Below are 20,856 nucleotides of genomic sequence, written 5' to 3'. Positions count from 1 at the left end.
ATTGTCTATGTGTAGTGTTTGTGTCAGCACTATTTGTCTGTATAGCTTCACGGTCGTCAGTTTGTTATTTTGTTAGTTTGTGTATAGTTGTTAGTTTCTTGTTTTTTCTCTCTTCTAAAATAAAAGAAGATGTATTTTGCAAACGCTGCGCCTTGGTCCACTTTCTCACAAGAAGACGATCGTGACAGACATGTCACATTCTTAAAATAAAGTGGTGATCCTAACTGACCTAAAACAGTGAATATTTACTCAGATTAAATGTCAGGAATTGTGAAAAACTGAGTTTATATGTACTTGGCTAAGGTGTACGTAAACTTCCAATTTCAACTGTATCTGACACAGTGACACATTGGCCGGTGTGTATTTGAGTGTGTGGGTGTGTGTGTGTGTTTGTGTGTGTGTGGGGGTGTGTGTGTGTGTGTGCGTGTGTGTGTTTCTCTGTTTGGTTATCTCTGATGGTTACAGACGTTATCTCAAATGCTGGGGAAGCAGAAAATCAACACGGATGTCAATGACATTGATCTCCGGGAGGACGACCGTTGGAGTGGAGGACACGAGGTGATGGAGGGCTCTGATTGGATCGCATGACGTATGTGTGTGTGTGTGTGTGAATGTCGGTGGTTGTGTGTGATGGGGACAGAATACAGCTCAATCGGAAGTGTTGTTGTGCATGACGGCTAGATTGAACGTCTCTGGAAGCAGACCCAGGTGTCTTACGTTTCCAGTAGCTTGAAATAAACGACAAGTGTGTGCGTGTGCGTGTGCATGTGCGTGTGTGTGTGTGTGTGTGCGTGTGGGTGTGAATGTCAGTGTGTTGTGTTTGCATTTGCACGCATGGCTTTGTCAGCACTCAGTCAGAACGTATCAACTGTTAAAATAGTGTATTTGTGACACAACACAATATAGATTGATAAGGAAGCAAAGAGATACATATTTAATTCCCTCCCCCCCCCCCCCCACACACCATTCAACAGAATTTTAGATTCGTTTAAGTCAGATAAATTGCAACGTGTGTTATCTCAACACGTTCCAATCCATTTCAACAGCACAAAATAGGCCCACAGCTTACAAGACAGGACAATGACATAAAGATTCTGGAATGAGGGTGTCACTTTGAGTTCTGTATGGATTTATCAAAAGGATGCCCATGTAAGGAGTGGTATTGGGTTGCGTCAAGAATGAGGAAGAACATGGTTAGCCGACGCTTCCCATCTCAGAGAGTTTTACTGCCACCATGTGGCAAACGGCAGATCTCGCGATATAACAAACGTAACAGAAGAAGAAAAAAAAGAGACCTATGTTCGTTTTGAATATGATATGACTACTATTCGAATATCCTGCAACCATTGAACATCATTCAGTTCAATGATAATACATAAATTAATAATCAATTTGTCCATAGACCTAGTGTTTAGACTACAAAGTCTGAAAATGGTCAAGATATTATTTTAAAAATAATTACTGGTTGTTCTATTTAAATGTTATTGCTATGCAATTGTTCTGCAACAAACGAGACCATATAGATTCTAGGCATAAAAAGATAGGCCCTAGAGACGCTTTGAGGCGCCAGGGGGTCCGTGTCTTCATTGGGCTATTGTTGGTGCCTGGCGCCGCTTGCTGGACAGAACCACGGCAGAAACACATGGCAGATATGGTCCATAATGTAACCGTTGACGAGCACGGCACAGCATACACGGTATGTTCCTTAAGTAATTTAACGTTTATCAGCAGAGAATCGTTAGAACTAGCCTACCACGATAGTCCATGTGGAAGAGGAGGTGACTTTTATTAACTATGTGAAGGTAACTTGTTGTCAAAAGTGTGTGAGTGTGAAACGACAGTTTTTTTTACAAATTAAGTAGTGTCTTTTTATTTTTTTATTTTTTTATCAATGTGGTTGATTGGGCTTATTGGGAATAAATCATCAGATCATAGCAGGTCATTAAATACATCACTGTTGTAGTCTAGGCTATATGGGGCTTTCTTGGGTTTACCTTATGTAAAGAAAAAATAATGACTATAATGATGAGGATGATGATTTATTATTGTTATTATGATGTCATTAAAATGTTGTTGTTGCAATTTTAGTTTATTGACTTGATGATGATGAATATGGAGAGGAAAACGAGGACGATTATGTTGATGAGTATGTACTTAAAACAATATGTTAGTTGGCCTAAGTCATTAACTTACTGTATGATCTAATTAATTATGAGTTATTACGGCAGATAAAATAGTTTTAGTTAGTTTTATAAGAAATGCCAGCTATAGTGAGGAAGTCACTTTCCTTGGTAAACAGCCTGCGCTGTCTGCCTGTGTAGAGAGAACCGTCCGGCTCCACGCATGCGCAGTGTAACTCCGTCCGCCTCGGTAAGGGTGTAGATCCTAGCTCGCGCTGGAACACGGGAACAGCGAATAGATACAGTATTCTTACATATAAATAAACATAAAAAGAAACGGATGTGCCTCCGAAAACGAAACGGATACCGTCCTCCTGACGATTTTAATGCAAAAATTGTAAGTATTATTAAATAATAGTCATGTCTTTGTAAAAGGGTTTTAGTTTGCCAGTCAATGGTGGGTTTTTCCGGCTTATCCCGTTTTGAAAAAGGTCCGTGATTCCTAGTCTACTGCTGAAGAGAACGGGTTGTCTTGAAGAAACAGCCCCTCGAATGTTTTCCCCAAAACCTGTAAAACAACATTTTAGTATTTGGATCATGTTTTTGACAACGCTCCAATGTCATTATGCTGAGAATACCGCTTTCATGGAAACAAGAGTAACGATATGTCTTTCGATACAATAACCACTGTGCTTCTCATTCCAAACTGACTGAGGAAGAGAGGTTAGGTAGGGAACTAGTGCTTCTGCCGCTTAATTTTGTCGCTTTTTTTTTCACCGCTTAATTTCTATTAGTGGAATTTCTGCTCTGCTCTGGTTCCTTATTAGTAGGCAACAATATGGAGATGTCAATCTGTTCCAGTTTGGTCGGCTAGGATTTCTAGCTGTCTCTCTCTCTCTCTCCGTACTAATGATATGATGTATTTGTCATCATTATGACTAGCGTAAACATGTTCACTGTTAGCCTGCTAACTGTAATATTGAAAGCAGATCATGTTGATCAGCCAAGTTAGATGTGTACTATGCGCAATCACTACAGGAGCAGGAAGAACGAATGCGACCGGCAGGCTATATTGAAAACGGTTTTGTCAGATGTCTCTTTTTTTGTTGTTGCTCGTTGCATGACATCTGTCAGTTATCCTTCATGCAATAGAAGGCTATGAGAGGGTTTGGTGATTTCTCTCATACCATATCGTGATGCTCTTTCTCAGCCTAGCCAGACACGTTATTTTATAGGCTACAGATCTTTGCAATTATGGGTTACGGTTAACGAATTATGTGCGTTTTGAACGAATACTCGTTTTAGTGTTTGACGTGTAGCCTACCTATAGTGGGAGGGTGGCAAGGCAACAGCCTACATGTTGGCTATTTTCTCTAGTCGGATCATCTAGGAAGTGCAAAAAGATAAATATATATTTTTAATTATGCCCTTCTGGAAGTATGTTTTGTCAGAGATCCTATTGATTAGGCCTAGATATCATATATATGTGTTACAGTTAACAGTAGACATCATCATCTTTAATTAACCCTCATATTGATCGTTTTTAGTGAATCTCGTCGTGTAGTAAAAAGCGCGTTCCCGATTCACGCGCGACACGTTCGAGTGAATGAATTTCGCGCGTCACCAAAATAGGCGCGTGAAACGGAGCGCTTTTTAAAAAACAAACCGTGTTCGCGCGAGCCAAACTCTTTGACACTCGATTCTGAATATGGGGATGGGGGGGGTAGGAGGCAAAGCTTGCAAAACTTCAGGTTGGGAACACAGCTGAGACCAAACCAAATATTGCAATGAAAAACATATTTAGTTTGCCACAACGGAAGTCAAGAGTAAAACGTTATTTTTTTTTTTCTGTTATTCTGACGTGTCATGGAGATGACTTGTAGGTTAGAGACATGAGCAACGTGGAGAGCGAGGTGCAGAAGACAGGTAGTAGACTATTCACACTGTTGAAACATATAAACATGGGAAACTGACGATCCCAAACAGACATTAAAGTGAGGAGACATTCAAGTGAGTTTGCGTTCAATAGGGTTTTCAGTACATTCTATCTTAAGCCATCCCTTTAAATACAGTGTACCTTTAATTAGAATTTTATCAACAGACTCACTAGAATACATGGAGAGAACGGGTTCAGAATATAGGGTTCAATGAATGAAAGATAGCTACGCATATTGTTCTCCGTTTCAGCACCAAATAGTAGATTTAAAAATACTCTGATTTTGTAGATTATTTAGGCAAATTATAGGGTTAGCAAAGTATGTGTGAATCATAAAAAAAAACAGGTTTAGAGCGCCTGTACGCACTAAATATATTGATGAATCAAAAATACTGTCGTTTGATTCATCCTGAAAGTTGCCATATTCAATTGTTCAATCTATGAAATATTGGAAGGTGGAAACAAGTGTACAATGAACAGTAGTCCTATAAATCTACCCTGATAATCCTCACTAATCATGGAACTGTGATGACAGTCATCGTGAACCGTGCTCCAGGTTTAAACTGAAAAGTGTGATCAGAGTTCCATGAAGATTAAAATAGGCTACATGTCCTAAAGTATTGCACAACATTAGCCTAATATAATCTACTAATTCTAGCAACCCTCAAGAAACGACTACACTGACGTGACAGAGGAAAGAACGACTACACTGACGTGACAGAGGAAAGAACGACTACACTGACGTGACAGAGGAAAGAACGACTACACTGACGTGACAGAGGAAAGAACGACTACACTGACGTGACAGAGGAAAGAACGACTACACTGACGTGACAGAGGAAAGAACGACTACACTGACGTGACAGAGGAAAGAACGACTACACAGACGTGACAGAGGAAAGAACGACTACACTGACGTGACAGAGGAAAGAACGACTACACTGACGTGACAGAGGAAAGAACGACTACACTGACGTGACAGAGGAAAGGTCAACAGAATGGAATGGAGTGATACAAGATGTGGGTTACAAACTGAAGGAAACTAACACTAAAGTGACAGTTATAAATGTAAGGAAACTAACACTAAAGTGACAGTTAGAAATGTGAGGAAACTAACACTAAAGTGACAGTTAGAAATGTGAGGAAACTAAAGTGACAATTATAAATGTGAGGAAACTAACACTAAAGTGACAGTTATAAATGTGAGGAAACTAACACTAAAGTGACAGTTATAAATGTAAGGAAACTAACACTAAAGTGACAGTCATAAATGTAAGGAAACTAACAGTAAAGTGACAGTTATAAATGTAAGGAAACTAACACTAAAGTGACAGTTATAAATGTGAGGAAACTAACACTAAAGTGACAGTTATAAATGTAAGGAAACTAACACTAAAGTGACAGTTATAAATGTGAGGAAACTAACACTAAAGTGACAGTTATAAATGTGAGGAAACTAACACTAAAGTGACAGTTATAAATGTGAGGAAACTAACACTAAAGTGAAAGTTATAAATGTGAGGAAACTAACACTAACGTGACAGTTATAAATGTAAGGAAACTAACACTAAAGTGAAAGTTATAAATGTGAGGAAACACTAAAGTGACAGTTAAAAATGTGAGGAAATTAACACTAAAGTGACAGTTATAAATGTTAGGAAACTAAAGTGACAGTTATAAATGTAAGGAAACTAACACTAAAGTGACAGTTATAAATGTAAGGAAACACTAAAGTGACAGTTATAAATGTGAGGAAACTAACACTAAAGTGACAGTTATAAATGTAAGGAAACTAACACTAAAGTGACAGTTATAAATGTGAGGAAACTAACACTAAAGTGACAGTTATAAATGTGAGGAAACTAACACTAAAGTGACAGTTATAAATGTGAGGAAACTAACACTAAAGTGACAGTTATAAATGTGAGGAAACTAACACTAAAGTGACAGTTATAAATGTAAGGAAACTAACACTAAAGTGACAGTTATAAATGTGAGGAAACTAACACTAAAGTGACAGTTATAAATGTGAGGAAACTAACACTAAAGTGACAGTTATAAATGTGAGGAAACTAACACTAAAGTGACAGTTATAAATGTGAGGAAACTAACACTAAAGTGACAGTTATAAATGTAAGGAAACTAACACTAAAGTGACAGTTATAAATGTAAGGAAACTAACACTAAAGTGACAGTTATAAATGTGAGGAAACTAACACTAAAGTGACAGTTATAAATGTTAGGAAACTAAAGTGACAGTTATAAATGTGAGGAAACTAACACTAAAGTGACAGTTATAAATGTGAGGAAACTAACACTAAAGTGACAGTTAGAAAAGTGAGGAAACTAACACTAAAGTGACAGTTATAAATGTGAGGAAACTAACACTAAAGTGACAGTTATAAATGTGAGGAAACTAAAGTGACAATTATAAATGTAAGGAAACTAACACTAAAGTGACAGTTAGAAATGTGAGGAAACTAAAGTGACAATTATAAATGTGAGGAAACTAACACTAAAGTGACAGTTATAAATGTGAGGAAACTAACACTAAAGTGACAGTTATAAATGTGAGGAAACTAACACTAAAGTGACAGTTATAAATGTAAGGAAACTAACACTAAAGTGACAGTTATAAATGTGAGGAAACTAACACTAAAGTGACAGTTATAAATGTTAGGAAACTAAAGTGACAGTTATAAATGTGAGGAAACTAACACTAAAGCGACAGTTATAAATGTAAGGAAACACTAAAGTGACAGTTATAAATGTAAGGAAACACTAAAGTGACAGTTATAAATGTAAGGAAACTAACACTAACGTGACAGTTATAAATGTGAGGAAACTAACACTAAAGTGACAGTTATAAATGTAAGGAAACACTAAAGTGACAGTTATAAATGTGAGGAAACTAACACTAAAGTGACAGTTATAAATGTAAGGAAACTAACACTAAAGTGACAGTTATAAATGTGAGGAAACTAAAGTGACAATTATAAATGTGAGGAAACTAACACTAAAGTGACAGTTATAAATGTAAGGAAACTAACACTAAAGTGACAGTTATAAATGTGAGGAAACTAACACTAAAGTGACAGTTATAAATGTGAGAAAACTAACACTAAAGTGACAGTTATAAATGTAAGGAAACTAACACTAAAGTGACAGTTATAAATGTGAGGAAACTAACACTAAAGTGACAGTTATAAATGTGAGGAAACTAACACTAAAGTGACAGTTATAAATGTGAGGAAACTAACACTAAAGTGAAAGTTATAAATGTGAGGAAACTAACACTAACGTGACAGTTATAAATGTAAGGAAACTAACACTAAAGTGAAAGTTATAAATGTGAGGAAACACTAAAGTGACAGTTAAAAATGTGAGGAAATTAACACTAAAGTGACAGTTATAAATGTTAGGAAACTAAAGTGACAGTTATAAATGTAAGGAAACTAACACTAAAGTGACAGTTATAAATGTAAGGAAACACTAAAGTGACAGTTATAAATGTGAGGAAACTAACACTAAAGTGACAGTTATAAATGTAAGGAAACTAACACTAAAGTGACAGTTATAAATGTGAGGAAACTAACACTAAAGTGACAGTTATAAATGTGAGGAAACTAACACTAAAGTGACAGTTATAAATGTGAGGAAACTAACACTAAAGTGACAGTTATAAATGTGAGGAAACTAACACTAAAGTGACAGTTATAAATGTAAGGAAACTAACACTAAAGTGACAGTTATAAATGTGAGGAAACTAACACTAAAGTGACAGTTATAAATGTGAGGAAACTAACACTAAAGTGACAGTTATAAATGTGAGGAAACTAACACTAAAGTGACAGTTATAAATGTGAGGAAACTAACACTAAAGTGACAGTTATAAATGTAAGGAAACTAACACTAAAGTGACAGTTATAAATGTAAGGAAACTAACACTAAAGTGACAGTTATAAATGTGAGGAAACTAACACTAAAGTGACAGTTATAAATGTTAGGAAACTAAAGTGACAGTTATAAATGTGAGGAAACTAACACTAAAGTGACAGTTATAAATGTGAGGAAACTAACACTAAAGTGACAGTTAGAAAAGTGAGGAAACTAACACTAAAGTGACAGTTATAAATGTGAGGAAACTAACACTAAAGTGACAGTTATAAATGTGAGGAAACTAAAGTGACAATTATAAATGTAAGGAAACTAACACTAAAGTGACAGTTAGAAATGTGAGGAAACTAAAGTGACAATTATAAATGTGAGGAAACTAACACTAAAGTGACAGTTATAAATGTGAGGAAACTAACACTAAAGTGACAGTTATAAATGTGAGGAAACTAACACTAAAGTGACAGTTATAAATGTAAGGAAACTAACACTAAAGTGACAGTTATAAATGTGAGGAAACTAACACTAAAGTGACAGTTATAAATGTTAGGAAACTAAAGTGACAGTTATAAATGTGAGGAAACTAACACTAAAGCGACAGTTATAAATGTAAGGAAACACTAAAGTGACAGTTATAAATGTAAGGAAACACTAAAGTGACAGTTATAAATGTAAGGAAACTAACACTAACGTGACAGTTATAAATGTGAGGAAACTAACACTAAAGTGACAGTTATAAATGTAAGGAAACACTAAAGTGACAGTTATAAATGTGAGGAAACTAACACTAAAGTGACAGTTATAAATGTAAGGAAACTAACACTAAAGTGACAGTTATAAATGTGAGGAAACTAAAGTGACAATTATAAATGTGAGGAAACTAACACTAAAGTGATAGTTATAAATGTAAGGAAACTAACACTAAAGTGACAGTTATAAATGTGAGGAAACTAACACTAAAGTGACAGTTATAAATGTGAGAAAACTAACACTAAAGTGACAGTTATAAATGTAAGGAAACTAAAACTAAAGTGACAGTTATAAATGTGGGGAAACTAACACTAAAGTGACAGTTATAAATGTGAGGAAACTAACACTAAAGTGACAGTTATAAATGTGAGGAAACTAACACTAAAGTGACAGTTATAAATGTGAGGAAACACTAAAGTGACAGTTATAAATGTAAGGAAACTAACACTAAAGTGACAGTTATAAATGTGAGGAAACTAACACTAAAGTGACAGTTATAAATGTTAGGAAACTAAAGTGACAGTTATAAATGTGAGGAAACTAACACTAAAGTGACAGTTATAAATGTAAGGAAACTAACACTAACGTGACAGTTATAAATGTGAGGAAACTAACACTAAAGTAACAGTTATAAATGTGAGGAAACTAACACTAAAGTGACAGTTATAAATGTAAGGAAACTAACACTAAAGTGACAGTTATAAATGTGAGGAAACTAACACTAAAGTGACAGTTATAAATGTGAGGAAACTAAAGTGACAGTTATAAATGTGAGGAAACTAACACTAAAGTGACAGTTATAAATGTGAGGAAACTAAAGTGACAGTTATAAATGTGAGGAAACTAACACTAAAGTGACAGTTATAAATGTGAGGAAACTAACACTAAAGTGACAGTTATAAATGTAAGGAAACTAACACTAAAGTGACAGTTATAAATGTAAGGAAACTAAAGTGACAGTAATAAATGTGAGGAAACTAACACTAAAGTGACAGTTATAAATGTGAGGAAACTAACACTAAAGTGACAGTTATAAATGTGAGGAAACTAACACTAAAGTGACAGTTATAAATGTAAGGAAACTAACACTAAAGTGACAGTTATAAATGTAAGGAAACTAACACTAAAGTGACAGTTATAAATGTAAGGAAACTAACACTAAAGTGACAGTTATAAATGTAAGGAAACTAACACTAAAGTGACAGTTATAAATGTAAGGAAACACTAAAGTGACAGTTATAAATGTAAGGAAACTAACACTAAAGTGACAGTTATAAATGTGAGGAAATTAACACTAAAGTGACAGTTATAAATGTAAGGAAACTAACACTAAAGTGACAGTTATAAATGTAAGGAAACTAACACTAAAGTGACAGTTATAAATGTAAGGAAACTAACACTAAAGTGACAGTTATAAATGTAAGGAAACTAACACTAAAGTGACAGTTATAAATGTAAGGAAACTAACACTAAAGTGACAGTTATAAATGTAAGGAAACTAACACTAAAGTGACAGTTATAAATGTGAGGAAACTAACACTAAAGTGACAGTTATAAATGTGAGGAAACTAACACTAAAGTGACAGTTATAAATGTGAGGAAACTAACACTAAAGTGACAGTTATAAATGTAAGGAAACTAACACTAAAGTGACAGTTATCAATGTAAGGAAACTAACACTAAAGTGACAGTTATAAATGTAAGGAAACTAACACTAAAGTGACAGTTATAAATGTGAGGAAACTAACACTAAAGTGACAGTTATAAATGTAAGGAAACTAACACTAAAGTGACAGTTATAAATGTAAGGAAACACTAAAGTGACAGTTATAAATGTGAGGAAACTAACACTAAAGTGACAGTTATAAATGTGAGGAAACTAACACTAAAGTGACAGTTATAAATGTAAGGAAACTAACAGTAAAGTGACAGTTATAAATGTGAGGAAACTAACACTAAAGTGACAGTTATAAATGTAAGGAAACTAACACTAAAGTGACAGTTATAAATGTGAGGAAACTAACACTAAAGTGACAGTTATAAATGTGAGTAAACTAACACTAAAGTGACAGTTATAAATGTAAGGAAACTAACACTAAAGTGACAGTTATAAATGTGAGGAAACACTAAAGTGACAGTTATAAATGTGAGGAAACTAACACTAAAGTGACAGTTATAAATGTACGGAAACTAACACTAAAGTGACAGTTATAAATGTGAGGAAACTAACACTAAAGTGACAGTTATAAATGTGAGGAAACTACCACTACAGTGACAGTTATAAATGTGAGTAAACTAACACTAAAGTGACAGTTATAAATGTGAGTAAACTAACACTAAAGTGACAGTTATAAATGTACAGTATGTGTGTATTACTGACGGTGGTTCTTATAGCGGCTAACATTTAACAATTGTAAAATATAATAGAAAATCCCGGGTCTCCAAATGTCCTCTATGCAAATTACGAGGGCACACAATTAGAATTCTGAATAATGGCACAGCTATTAGTGTCCTATTTCACTGTGGAAAAGGGGCTGCAATACATGTCATGTTGATATGATTTTCAGTCTGTTTCCATATGACTGGTTTCCAGGGATCATAAGGAAAAATACTCTAATATAATTGCTACGTGTATTTACAATCCCCTTCTACAAAGTGATTCCTCATTTGCCTCGCTTTAATCAATTTATAAATCCAGTGCATGGAGATTATATCGGATAAAGGAAAGTGTATGTTTTTTCCACTTGGAACCGGCAGGTTTGCTCGACCATATTCACGGTTTCTTCGCTCGTAAAAGTGGTGGGAATTATGAGGGAATTAAGTAAAGGTCGGAATATGGTGTAACTGTAGACACACCTCCGGCCACACCTTCATTTCTTTGATCTCCTAAGCAAAAAGCGGGTGAATAGCGTGCTATTCTCGTGCTTAAATTCAAGGTCAGAATACACGGCGAGAGAGAAGTTCATAAACATTGAATTAAGTTCCATTTACACGTTATACATGTGTAAGTCTTTGTTGTTGTATGTGTCGAACTGCTTTGCTTTATTCTTGGCCAGGTCGCAGTTGCAAACGAGAACTTGTTCTCGACTAGCCTACCTGGTTAAATAAAGGAGAAATAAATAAATAAAACGCGCGCTTAACTCGGGTCTGAATTCTCCCTTTAGTTAGTCCTACTTAGTATTCAACGTTACGCTAACTTCTCCCTTTAGTTAGTCCTACTTAGTATTCAACGTTACGCTAACTTCTCCCTTTAGTTAGTCCTACTTAGTATTCAACGTTACGCTAACTTCTCCCTTTAGTTAGTCCTACTTAGTATTCAACGTTACGCTAACTTCTCCCTTTAGTTAGTCCTACTTAGTATTCAACGTTACGCTAACTTCTCCCTTTAGTTAGTCCTACTTAGTATTCAACGTTACGCTAACTTCTCCCTTTAGTTAGTCCTACTTAGAGAAACGGGGCATCAGTGTAACCCCAGAGAGAAGCAGGGCATCAGTGTAACCCCAGAGAGAAACGGGGCATCAGTGTAACCCCAGAGAGAAACGGGTCATCGGTGTATCCCGGAGAGAAACGGGGCATCAGTGTAACCCCGGAGAGAAACGGGGGCATCGGTGTATCCCCGGAGAGAAGCAGGGCATCAGTGTAACCCCAGAGAGAAACAGGGCATCAGTGTATCCCCAGAGAGAAACGGGGCATCAGTGTAATCCCAGAGAGAAGCAGGGCATCAGTGTATCCCCAGAGAGAAATAGGGCATCAGTGTAACCCCAGAGAGAAACGGGGCATCAGTGTAACCCCAGAGAGAAGCAGGGCATCAGTGTAACCCCAGAGAGAAACGGGGCATCAGTGTAACCCCAGAGAGAAACAGGGCATCGGTGTAACCCCAGAGAGAAACAGGGCATCAGTGTATCCCCAGAGAGAAACGGGGCATCAGTGTAATCCCAGAGAGAAGCAGGGCATCAGTGTATCCCCAGAGAGAAACAGGGCATCAGTGTAACCCCAGAGAGAACCAGGGCATCAGTGTATCCCCAGAGAGAAACAGGGCATCAGTGTAACCCCAGAGAGAAGCAGGGCATCAGTGTATCCCCGGAGAGAAGCATGGCATCAGTGTAACCCCAGAGAGAAGCATGGCATCAGTGTATCCCCGGAGAGAAACGGGGCATCAGTGTAACCCCAGAGAGAAACGGGGCATCAGTGTAATCCCAGAGAGAAGCAGGGCATCAGCCTCCAGAGGAAGGATATGACTCATTCATGTCACTCTGCAGAAAGATATCTTGCTCTGTTCTCCTGTCGTCAGGCCACATCCTCAGCCTCTGTCTCAGTCAGACTGTAGGGTAGGTATGGTGCCAGTCTGTCTCAGTCTGACTGTAGGGTAGATATGGTGGCTGTCTGTCTCAGTCAGACTGTAGTGTAGATATGGTGCCTGTCTGTCTCAGTCAGACTGTAGGGTAGGTATGGTGCCAGTCTGTCTCAGTCTGACTGTAGGGTAGATATGGTGGCTGTCTGTCTCAGTCTGACTGTAGGGTAGATATGGGGCCTGTCTGTCTCAGTCTTACTGTAGTGTAGATATGGTGCCTGTCTGTCTCAGTCTGACTGTAGGGTAGATATGGTGGCTGTCTGTCTCAGTCAGACTGTAGTGTAGATATGGTGCCTGTCTGTCTCAGTCTGACTGTAGGGTAGATATGGGGCCTGTCTGTCTCAGTCTGACTGTAGGGTAGATATGGTGGCTGTTTGTCTCAGTCAGACTGTAGAGTAGATATGGTGCCTGTCTGTCTCAGTCTGACTGTAGGGTAGATATGGTGCCTGTCTGTCTCAGTCTGACTGTAGGGTAGATATGGTGCCTGTCTGTCTCAATCTGACTGTAGGGTAGATATGCTGCCTGTCTGTCTCAGTCTGACTGTAGGGTAGATATGGTGCCTGTCTGTCTCAGTCAGACTGTAGGGTAGGTATGGTGCCTGTCTGTCTCAGTCTGACTGTAGGGTAGATATTCTGCCTGTCTGTCTCAGTCTGACTGTAGGGTAGATATGGTGCCTGTCCGTCTCAGTTGGTAAGAGTGTCGCACTAGCAACACCAGTCGTATGTTAAATTCCCACTGTGATCACATTGTATTGTGTTCTCTGGATGAAAAGCCATGCAGATGCTGGATCTGATCATCGCACCTGGACCTCAGAGTTGGACACACAGGGCTTTTCTTGTTTCCAATGTTTTCTTGTTCAATGTTTCCAAGGAGTAACAATACAATGACTCTGTTACTTCAGAGTACCTCTAGCTCCTTCAGCTTGAAGTCTTGATACTGTTGTCCATGGATAGTCTGATCCTTTACACTCTATTCCTCTGTTCTGTCTTTATCTGTCTACCACTCTATTCCTCTGTTCTGTCTTTATCTGTCTACCACTCTATTCCTCTGTTCTGTCTGTCTTTATATGTCTACCACTCTATTCCTCTGTTCTGTCTGTCTTTATATGTCTACCACTCTATTCCTCTGTTCTGTCTTTATCTGTCTACCACTCTATTCCTCTGTTCTGTCTTTATCTGTCTACCACTCTATTCCTCTGTTCTGTCTTTATCTGTCTACCACTCTATTCCTCTGTTCTGTCTGTCTTTATCTGTCTACCACTCTATTCCTCTGTTCTGTCTGTCTTTATATGTCTACCACTCTATTCCTCTGTTCTGTCTTTATATGTCTACCACTCTATTCCTCTGTTCTGTCTTTATATGTCTACCACTCTATTCCTCTGTTCTGTCTGTCTTTATATGTCTACCACTATTCCTCTGTTCTGTCTTTATCTGTCTACCACTCTATTCCTCTGTTCTGTCTGTCTTTATCTGTCTACCACTCTATTCCTCTGTTCTGTCTGTCTTTATATGTCTACCACTATTCCTCTGTTCTGTCTTTATCTGTCTACCACTCTATTCCTCTGTTCTGTCTGTCTTTATATGTCTACCACTCTATTCCACTGTTCTGTCTTTCTTTATTTGTCTGCCTCTAATTTCCTCTTTTTTGGTTCCCCCTTTCACTCCCTCTCTCTGCCCTCCTTCTGCGGTTCTTTGGTTTCTTAAAGGGGAAGAGGTGGCTTAGAGAAACGTTTGAGCTGTAACATACATACAGTACTCAAACATGCAGCTTTATTTTCTGGTATTTCAGGACTTTTTGGGGAGTAAAAATGTTTTTCCCGAACCCTTAACCTTAACTCCAAATCCCTAAACCTAACCCTTAAGCTTTAATCAACCTCTTGGCGCACAGATCCCTTTAACGGGATCATTTTCGTAAACATCCGCTGAATTGCAGAGCGCCAAATAAAACAAATATTACTAAAAATATTTAATTTCATGAAATCACAAGTGCAATATACCAAAACACAGCTTAGCTTGTTGTTAATCCACCTGTCGTGTCAGATTTTGAAAATATGCTTTACAGCGAAAGCAATCCAAGCGTTTGTGAGTTTATCGATCACTAGACAAAACATTACGAACAGCTAGCAGCAATGTAGATTGGTCACGAAAGTCAGAAAAGCAATAAAATGAATCGCTTACCTTTTGATGATCTTCGGATGTTTGCACTCACGAGACGCCCAGTTACACAATAAATGTTCCTTTTGTTCGATAAAGATTATTTTTATATCCAAAAACCTCCATTTGTTTGGCGCGTTATGTTCAGAAATCCACAGGCTCGAACAGTCATGAAGGGCAGACGAAAATTCCAAATTGTATCCGTAAAGTCCGTAGAAACATGTCAAACGTTTTTTATAATCAATCCTCAGGTTGTTTTTAACATAAATAATCGATAATATTTCAACCGGATGGTTAACTATTCAATAAAAGAGATAAAGAAAATGTTGAGCTACAACTTTCGCGCGAATGAACTAATCGAAGGACATCTGGCTCTCCACTGACGCGTTTTGATAAATCTCTCTCATTTTTCAGAATAAAAGCTTGAAACTATGTCTAAAGACTGTTCACACCCCGTGGAAGCTATTGGAAAAGGCATCTGGTTGATATCCCTTTAAATGGAGGAAAGGCAGGCAATGGAACAGGGATTCAAAATAAGAGGCACTCCCGGGTTGGATTTCCTCAGGTTTTCTCCTGCAAAATCATTTCTGTTATACTCACAGACATTATTTTGACAGTTTTGGAAACTTTAGAGTGTTTTCTATCCTAATCTGTCATTATATGCATATTCTAGCATCTGGGCCTGAGAAATAGGCAGCTTACATTGGGAACGTTATTTTTCCAAACATAAAAATTCTGCCCCCTAGCTTCAAGAGGTTTAAATAGCATTTGAACAAATTCAGGACATGAAAATTGTTCTGACTTTTACAAAAAGTTTGTGTTAACCTACCTTAGGATCAGGATATACAAGTTTATTTGTCACGTACGCCGAATACAACAGGTGTAGACCTTACAGTGAAATGCTTACGTACAGGCTCTAACCAATAGTGCAAAAAAGGTATTAGGTGAACAATAGGTAAGTAAAGAAATAAAAACAACAGTAAAAAGACAGTGAAAAACAGTAGCGAGGCTACATACAGTAGAGAGGCTATAAAAGTAGTGAGGCTATAAAAGTAGTGAGGCTCTATACAGACACCGGTTAGTCAGGCTGATTGAGGTAGTATGTACATGTAGATATGGTTAAAGTGACTATGCATATATGATGAACAGAGAGTAGCAGTAGCGTAAAAGAGGGGGTGGCGGGTGGCGGGACACAATGCAGATAGCCCGGTTAGCCAATGTGCTGGAGCACTGGTTGGTCGGCCCAATTGAGGTAGTATGTACATGAATGTATAGTTAATGTTAGGAGTCTAGGGGCCCTGATAATGTAGGAAAACAAGTACACACACACACACACACACACACGCACACGCGCACACACACACACACACACACGCACACGCACACACACACCAACAGGTTCTGTGTGTATTCTTGGTTCTGGGTGTTTGTTCTATAGTTGGTTTGATAGGGCTCTTATTTTCCTGCTGGTCTGTTTGCTGTTGTTGTTCTAATTCATTGAGGTGCTTGCCTGGTGACTCCAGTGATGTGTTGGTGTGGTTACTGGGTGTCTTGTCGTGATTGATCTGTTCAGCTAAGTGTGGTGGGGGTTTGGTTGTTGTGGAGGTTTGGTTGTTGTGGGGTTTGGTTGTTGTGGAGGTTTGGTTGTTTTGGGGGTTTGGTTGTTGTGGGGGTTGGTTGTTGTGGAGGTTTGGTTGTTGTGGGGTTTGGTTGTTGTGAGGTTTGGTTGTTGTGGAGGTTTGGATTGTTGTGGGGTTTGGTTGTTGTGAGGTTTGGTTGTTGTGGAGGTTTGGTTGTTGTGGAGATTTGGTTGTTGTGGAGGTTTGGTTGTTGTGGAGATTTGGTTGTTGTGAGGTTTGGTTGTTGTGGAGGTTTGGTTGTTGTGAGGTTTGGTTGTTGTGGGGTTTGGTTGTTGTGGAGGTTTGGTTGTTGTGAGGTTTGGTTGTTGTGGGGTTTGGTTGTTGTGAGGTTTGGTTGTTGTGGAGGTTTGGTTGTTGTGGGATTTGGTTGTTGTGGAGGTTTGGTTGTTGTGGAGATTTGGTTGTTGTGGAGGTTTGGTTGTTGTGGAGATTTGGTTGTTGTGGAGATTTGGTTGTTGTGAGGTTTGGCTGTTTTGGAGGTTTGGTTGTTGTGGAGATTTGGTTGCTGTGAGGTTTGGTTGTTGTGAGGTTTGGTTGTTGTGAGGTTTGGTTGTTGTGGGGTTTGGTTGTTTTGGAGGTTTGGTTGTTGTGGAGATTTGGTTGTTGTGGGCTTTGGTTGTTGTGGAGGTTTGGTTGTTGTGGAGGTTTGGTTGTTGTGGAGGTTTGGTTGTTGTGAGGTTTGGCTGTTTTGGAGGTTTGGCTGTTGTGGGGTTTAGTTGTTGTGAGGTTTGGTTGTTGTGGGGTTTGGTTGTTGTGGGGTTTGGTTGTTGTGGAGATTTGGTTGTTGTGGGCTTTGGTTGTTGTGGGGTTTGGTTGTTGTGGAGGTTTGGTTGTTGTGGAGGTTTGGTTGTTGTGAGGTTTGGTTGTTGTGAGGTTTGGTTGTTGTGGAGGTTTGGTTGTTGTGGAGGTTTGGTTGTTGTGAGGTTTGGTTGTTGTGAGGTTTGGTTGTTGTGAGGTTTGGTTGTTTTGGTTTGGTTGTTGTGAGGTTTGGTTGTTGTGAGGTTTGGTTGTTGTGGGGTTTGGTTGTTGTGGGATTTGGTTGTTGTGAGGTTTGGTTGTTGTGAGGTTTGGTTGTTGTGGGGTTTGGTTGTTGTGGAGGTTTGGTTATTGTGAGGTTTGGTTGTTGTGGAGATTTGGTTGTTGTGAGGTTTGGTTGTTGTGGAGGTTTGGTTGTTGTGAGGTTTGGTTGTTGTGAGGTTTGGCTGTTTTGGAGGTTTGGTTGTTGTGGAGGTTTGGTTGTTGTGGAGATTTGGTTGTTGTGAGGTTTGGTTGTTGTGGAGGTTTGGTTGTTGTGGAGATTTGGTTGTTGTGAGGTTTGGTTGTTGTGGAGGTTTGGTTGTTGTGGAGGTTTGGTTGTTGTGAGGTTTGGTTGTTGTGAGGTTTGGTTGTTGTGAGGTTTGGTTGTTGTGAGGTTTGGTTGTTGTGGAGGTTTGGTTGTTGTGGAGGTTTGGTTGTTGTGAGGTTTGGTTATTGTGGAGATTTGGTTGTTGTGGGCTTTGGTTGTTGTGGAGGTTTGGTTGTTGTGGAGGTTTGGTTGTTGTGGGCTTTGGTTGTTGTGAGGTTTGGTTGTTGTGAGGTTTGGTTGTTGTGGAGGTTTGGTTGTTGTGCGGTTTGGTTGTTGTGGAGGTTTGGTTGTTTTGGAGGTTTGGTTGTTGTGGGGTTTGGTTGTTGTGAGGTTTGGTTGTTGTGAGGTTTGGTTGTTGAATGTTTTCGATCTCTGTAACGATTTACTTTACCTACATAACACATTTATTACTCATCTATAAGCATGTCATGAACATGTTATATCAGGTCCCAACCGCATTATTAAAGGTGAATGAAATATATCCATAACATATCTATAGCACATTCATGTCATGCTATGCAAGAGCTCATATTTAGGAATCTTAATAGATGCATCAATACAATGACAGCGTAGCGTCATCATTATGGCTGTTCTCAACAGTGAACTTCTGCCATACCAGTGTTAGCGAATACTCTATGGTGATTTATAACCTGCGCCAGCCCCATTTCCCCCACCAGCTGGTAGAGGCCTGTACCAGCCCCATTTCCCCCACCGGCTGGTACAGGCCTCTACCAGCCCCATTTCCCCCACCGGCTGGTACAGGCCTCTACCAGCCCCATTTCCCCACCGGCAGGTACAGGCCTCTACCAGCCCCACTTCCCCCACCGGCTGGTACAGGCCTCTACCAGCCCCATTTCCCCCACCGGCAGGTACAGGCCTCTACCAGCCCCATTTCCCCCACCGGCTGGTAGAGGCCTGTACCAGCCCCACTTCCCCCACCGGCTGGTAGAGGCCTGTACCAGCCCCACTTCCCCCACCGGCTGGTAGAGGCCTGACCAGACCCACTTCCCCCACCGGCTGGTAGAGGCCTGTACCAGCCCCATTTCCCCCACCGGCTGGTAGAGGCCTGTACCAGCCCCACTTCCCCCACCGGCTGGTAGAGGCCTGACCAGCCCCACTTCCCCCACCGGCTGGTAGAGGCCTGACCAGACCCACTTCCCCCACCGGCTGGTAGAGGCCTGTACCAGCCCCACTTCCCCCACCGGCTGGTAGAGGCCTGTACCAGCCCCATTTCCCCCACCGGCTGGTAGAGGCCTGTATCAGCACCACTTCCCCCACCGGCTGGTAGAGGCCTGTACCAGCACCACTTCCCCCACCGGCTGGTAGAGGCCTGACCAGCACCACTTCCCCCACCGGCTGGTACAGGCCTCTACCAGCCCCATTTCCCCCACCGGCTGGTACAGGCCTCTACCAGCCCCATTTCCCCACCGGCAGGTACAGGCCTCTACCAGCCCCACTTCCCCCACCGGCTGGTACAGGCCTCTACCAGCCCCATTTCCCCCACCGGCAGGTACAGGCCTCTACCAGCCCCATTTCCCCCACCGGCTGGTAGAGGCCTGTACCAGCCCCACTTCCCCCACCGGCTGGTAGAGGCCTGTACCAGCCCCACTTCCCCCACCGGCTGGTAGAGGCCTGACCAGACCCACTTCCCCCACCGGCTGGTAGAGGCCTGTACCAGCCCCATTTCCCCCACCGGCTGGTAGAGGCCTGTACCAGCCCCACTTCCCCCACCGGCTGGTAGAGGCCTGACCAGACCCACTTCCCCCACCGGCTGGTAGAGGCCTGACCAGACCCACTTCCCCCACCGGCTGGTAGAGGCCTGTACCAGCCCCACTTCCCCCACCGGCTGGTAGAGGCCTGTACCAGCCCCATTTCCCCCACCGGCTGGTAGAGGCCTGTATCAGCACCACTTCCCCCACCGGCTGGTAGAGGCCTGTACCAGCACCACTTCCCCCACCGGCTGGTAGAGGCCTGACCAGCACCACTTCCCCCACCGGCTGGTAGAGGCCTGACCAGCACCACTTCCCCCACCGGCTGGTAGAGAGAGGCCTGACCAGCACCACTTCCCCCACCGGCTGGTAGAGAGAGGCCTGACCAGACCCACTTCCCCCACCGGCTGGTAGAGAGAGGCCTGACCAGACCCACTTCCCCCACCGGCTGGTAGAGGCCTGTACCAGCCCCACTTCCCCCCCCGGCTGGTAGAGGCCTGTATCAGCACCACTTCCCCCACCGGCTGGTAGAGGCCTGACCAGCACCACTTCCCCCACCGGCTGGTAGAGGCCTGTACCAGCCCCATTTCCCCCACCGGCTGGTAGAGGCCTGTACCAGCCCCATTTCCCCCACCGGCTGGTAGAGGCCTGTACCAGCCCCACTTCCCCCACCGGCTGATAGAGGCCTGTACCAGACCCACTTCCCCCACCGGCTGGTAGAGGCCTGTACCAGCCCCACTTCCCCCACCGGCTGGTAGAGGCCTGTACCAGCCCCACTTCCCCCACCGGCTGGTAGAGGCCTGTACCAGCCCCATTTCCCCCACCGGCTGGTAGAGGCCTGTACCAGCCCCACTTCCCCCACCGGCTGGTAGAGGCCTGTACCAGCCCCACTTCCCCCACCGGCTGGTAGAGGCCTGTACCAGCCCCATTTCCCCCACCGGCTGGTAGAGGCCTGTAC

At 41.0% G+C, this 20,856-nt stretch overlaps 1 protein-coding gene across 3 annotated transcripts in view; it reads left to right on the top strand.

Annotated features, from left to right (window-relative positions):
- The first annotated feature begins 2,366 nt into the window (after nt 1-2,366).
- Nucleotides 2,367-20,856, top strand: part of rgs19 (regulator of G protein signaling 19) — a 107,748-nt gene continuing 89,258 nt past the window's right edge. For 2 of the 3 annotated variants that reach the window (XM_039007774.1, XM_039007773.1), the window contains exon 1: nt 2,367-2,517. In XM_039007774.1, the coding sequence (XP_038863702.1) occupies nt 2,461-2,517 (57 nt within the window). In that variant the 5' untranslated portion in view covers nt 2,367-2,460. The remainder of the gene's footprint in view (nt 2,518-20,856) is intronic. The other variant, XM_039007775.1, reaches the window with a different exon arrangement.

This window comes from Salvelinus namaycush, chromosome 14 (assembly GCF_016432855.1).
Source record: "Salvelinus namaycush isolate Seneca chromosome 14, SaNama_1.0, whole genome shotgun sequence".
Lineage (NCBI taxonomy): Eukaryota > Metazoa > Chordata > Actinopteri > Salmoniformes > Salmonidae > Salvelinus > Salvelinus namaycush.
The sequence above is the reverse complement of the archived record's forward strand: the minus strand, read 5'-3'. Positions and strand labels throughout refer to the sequence as shown.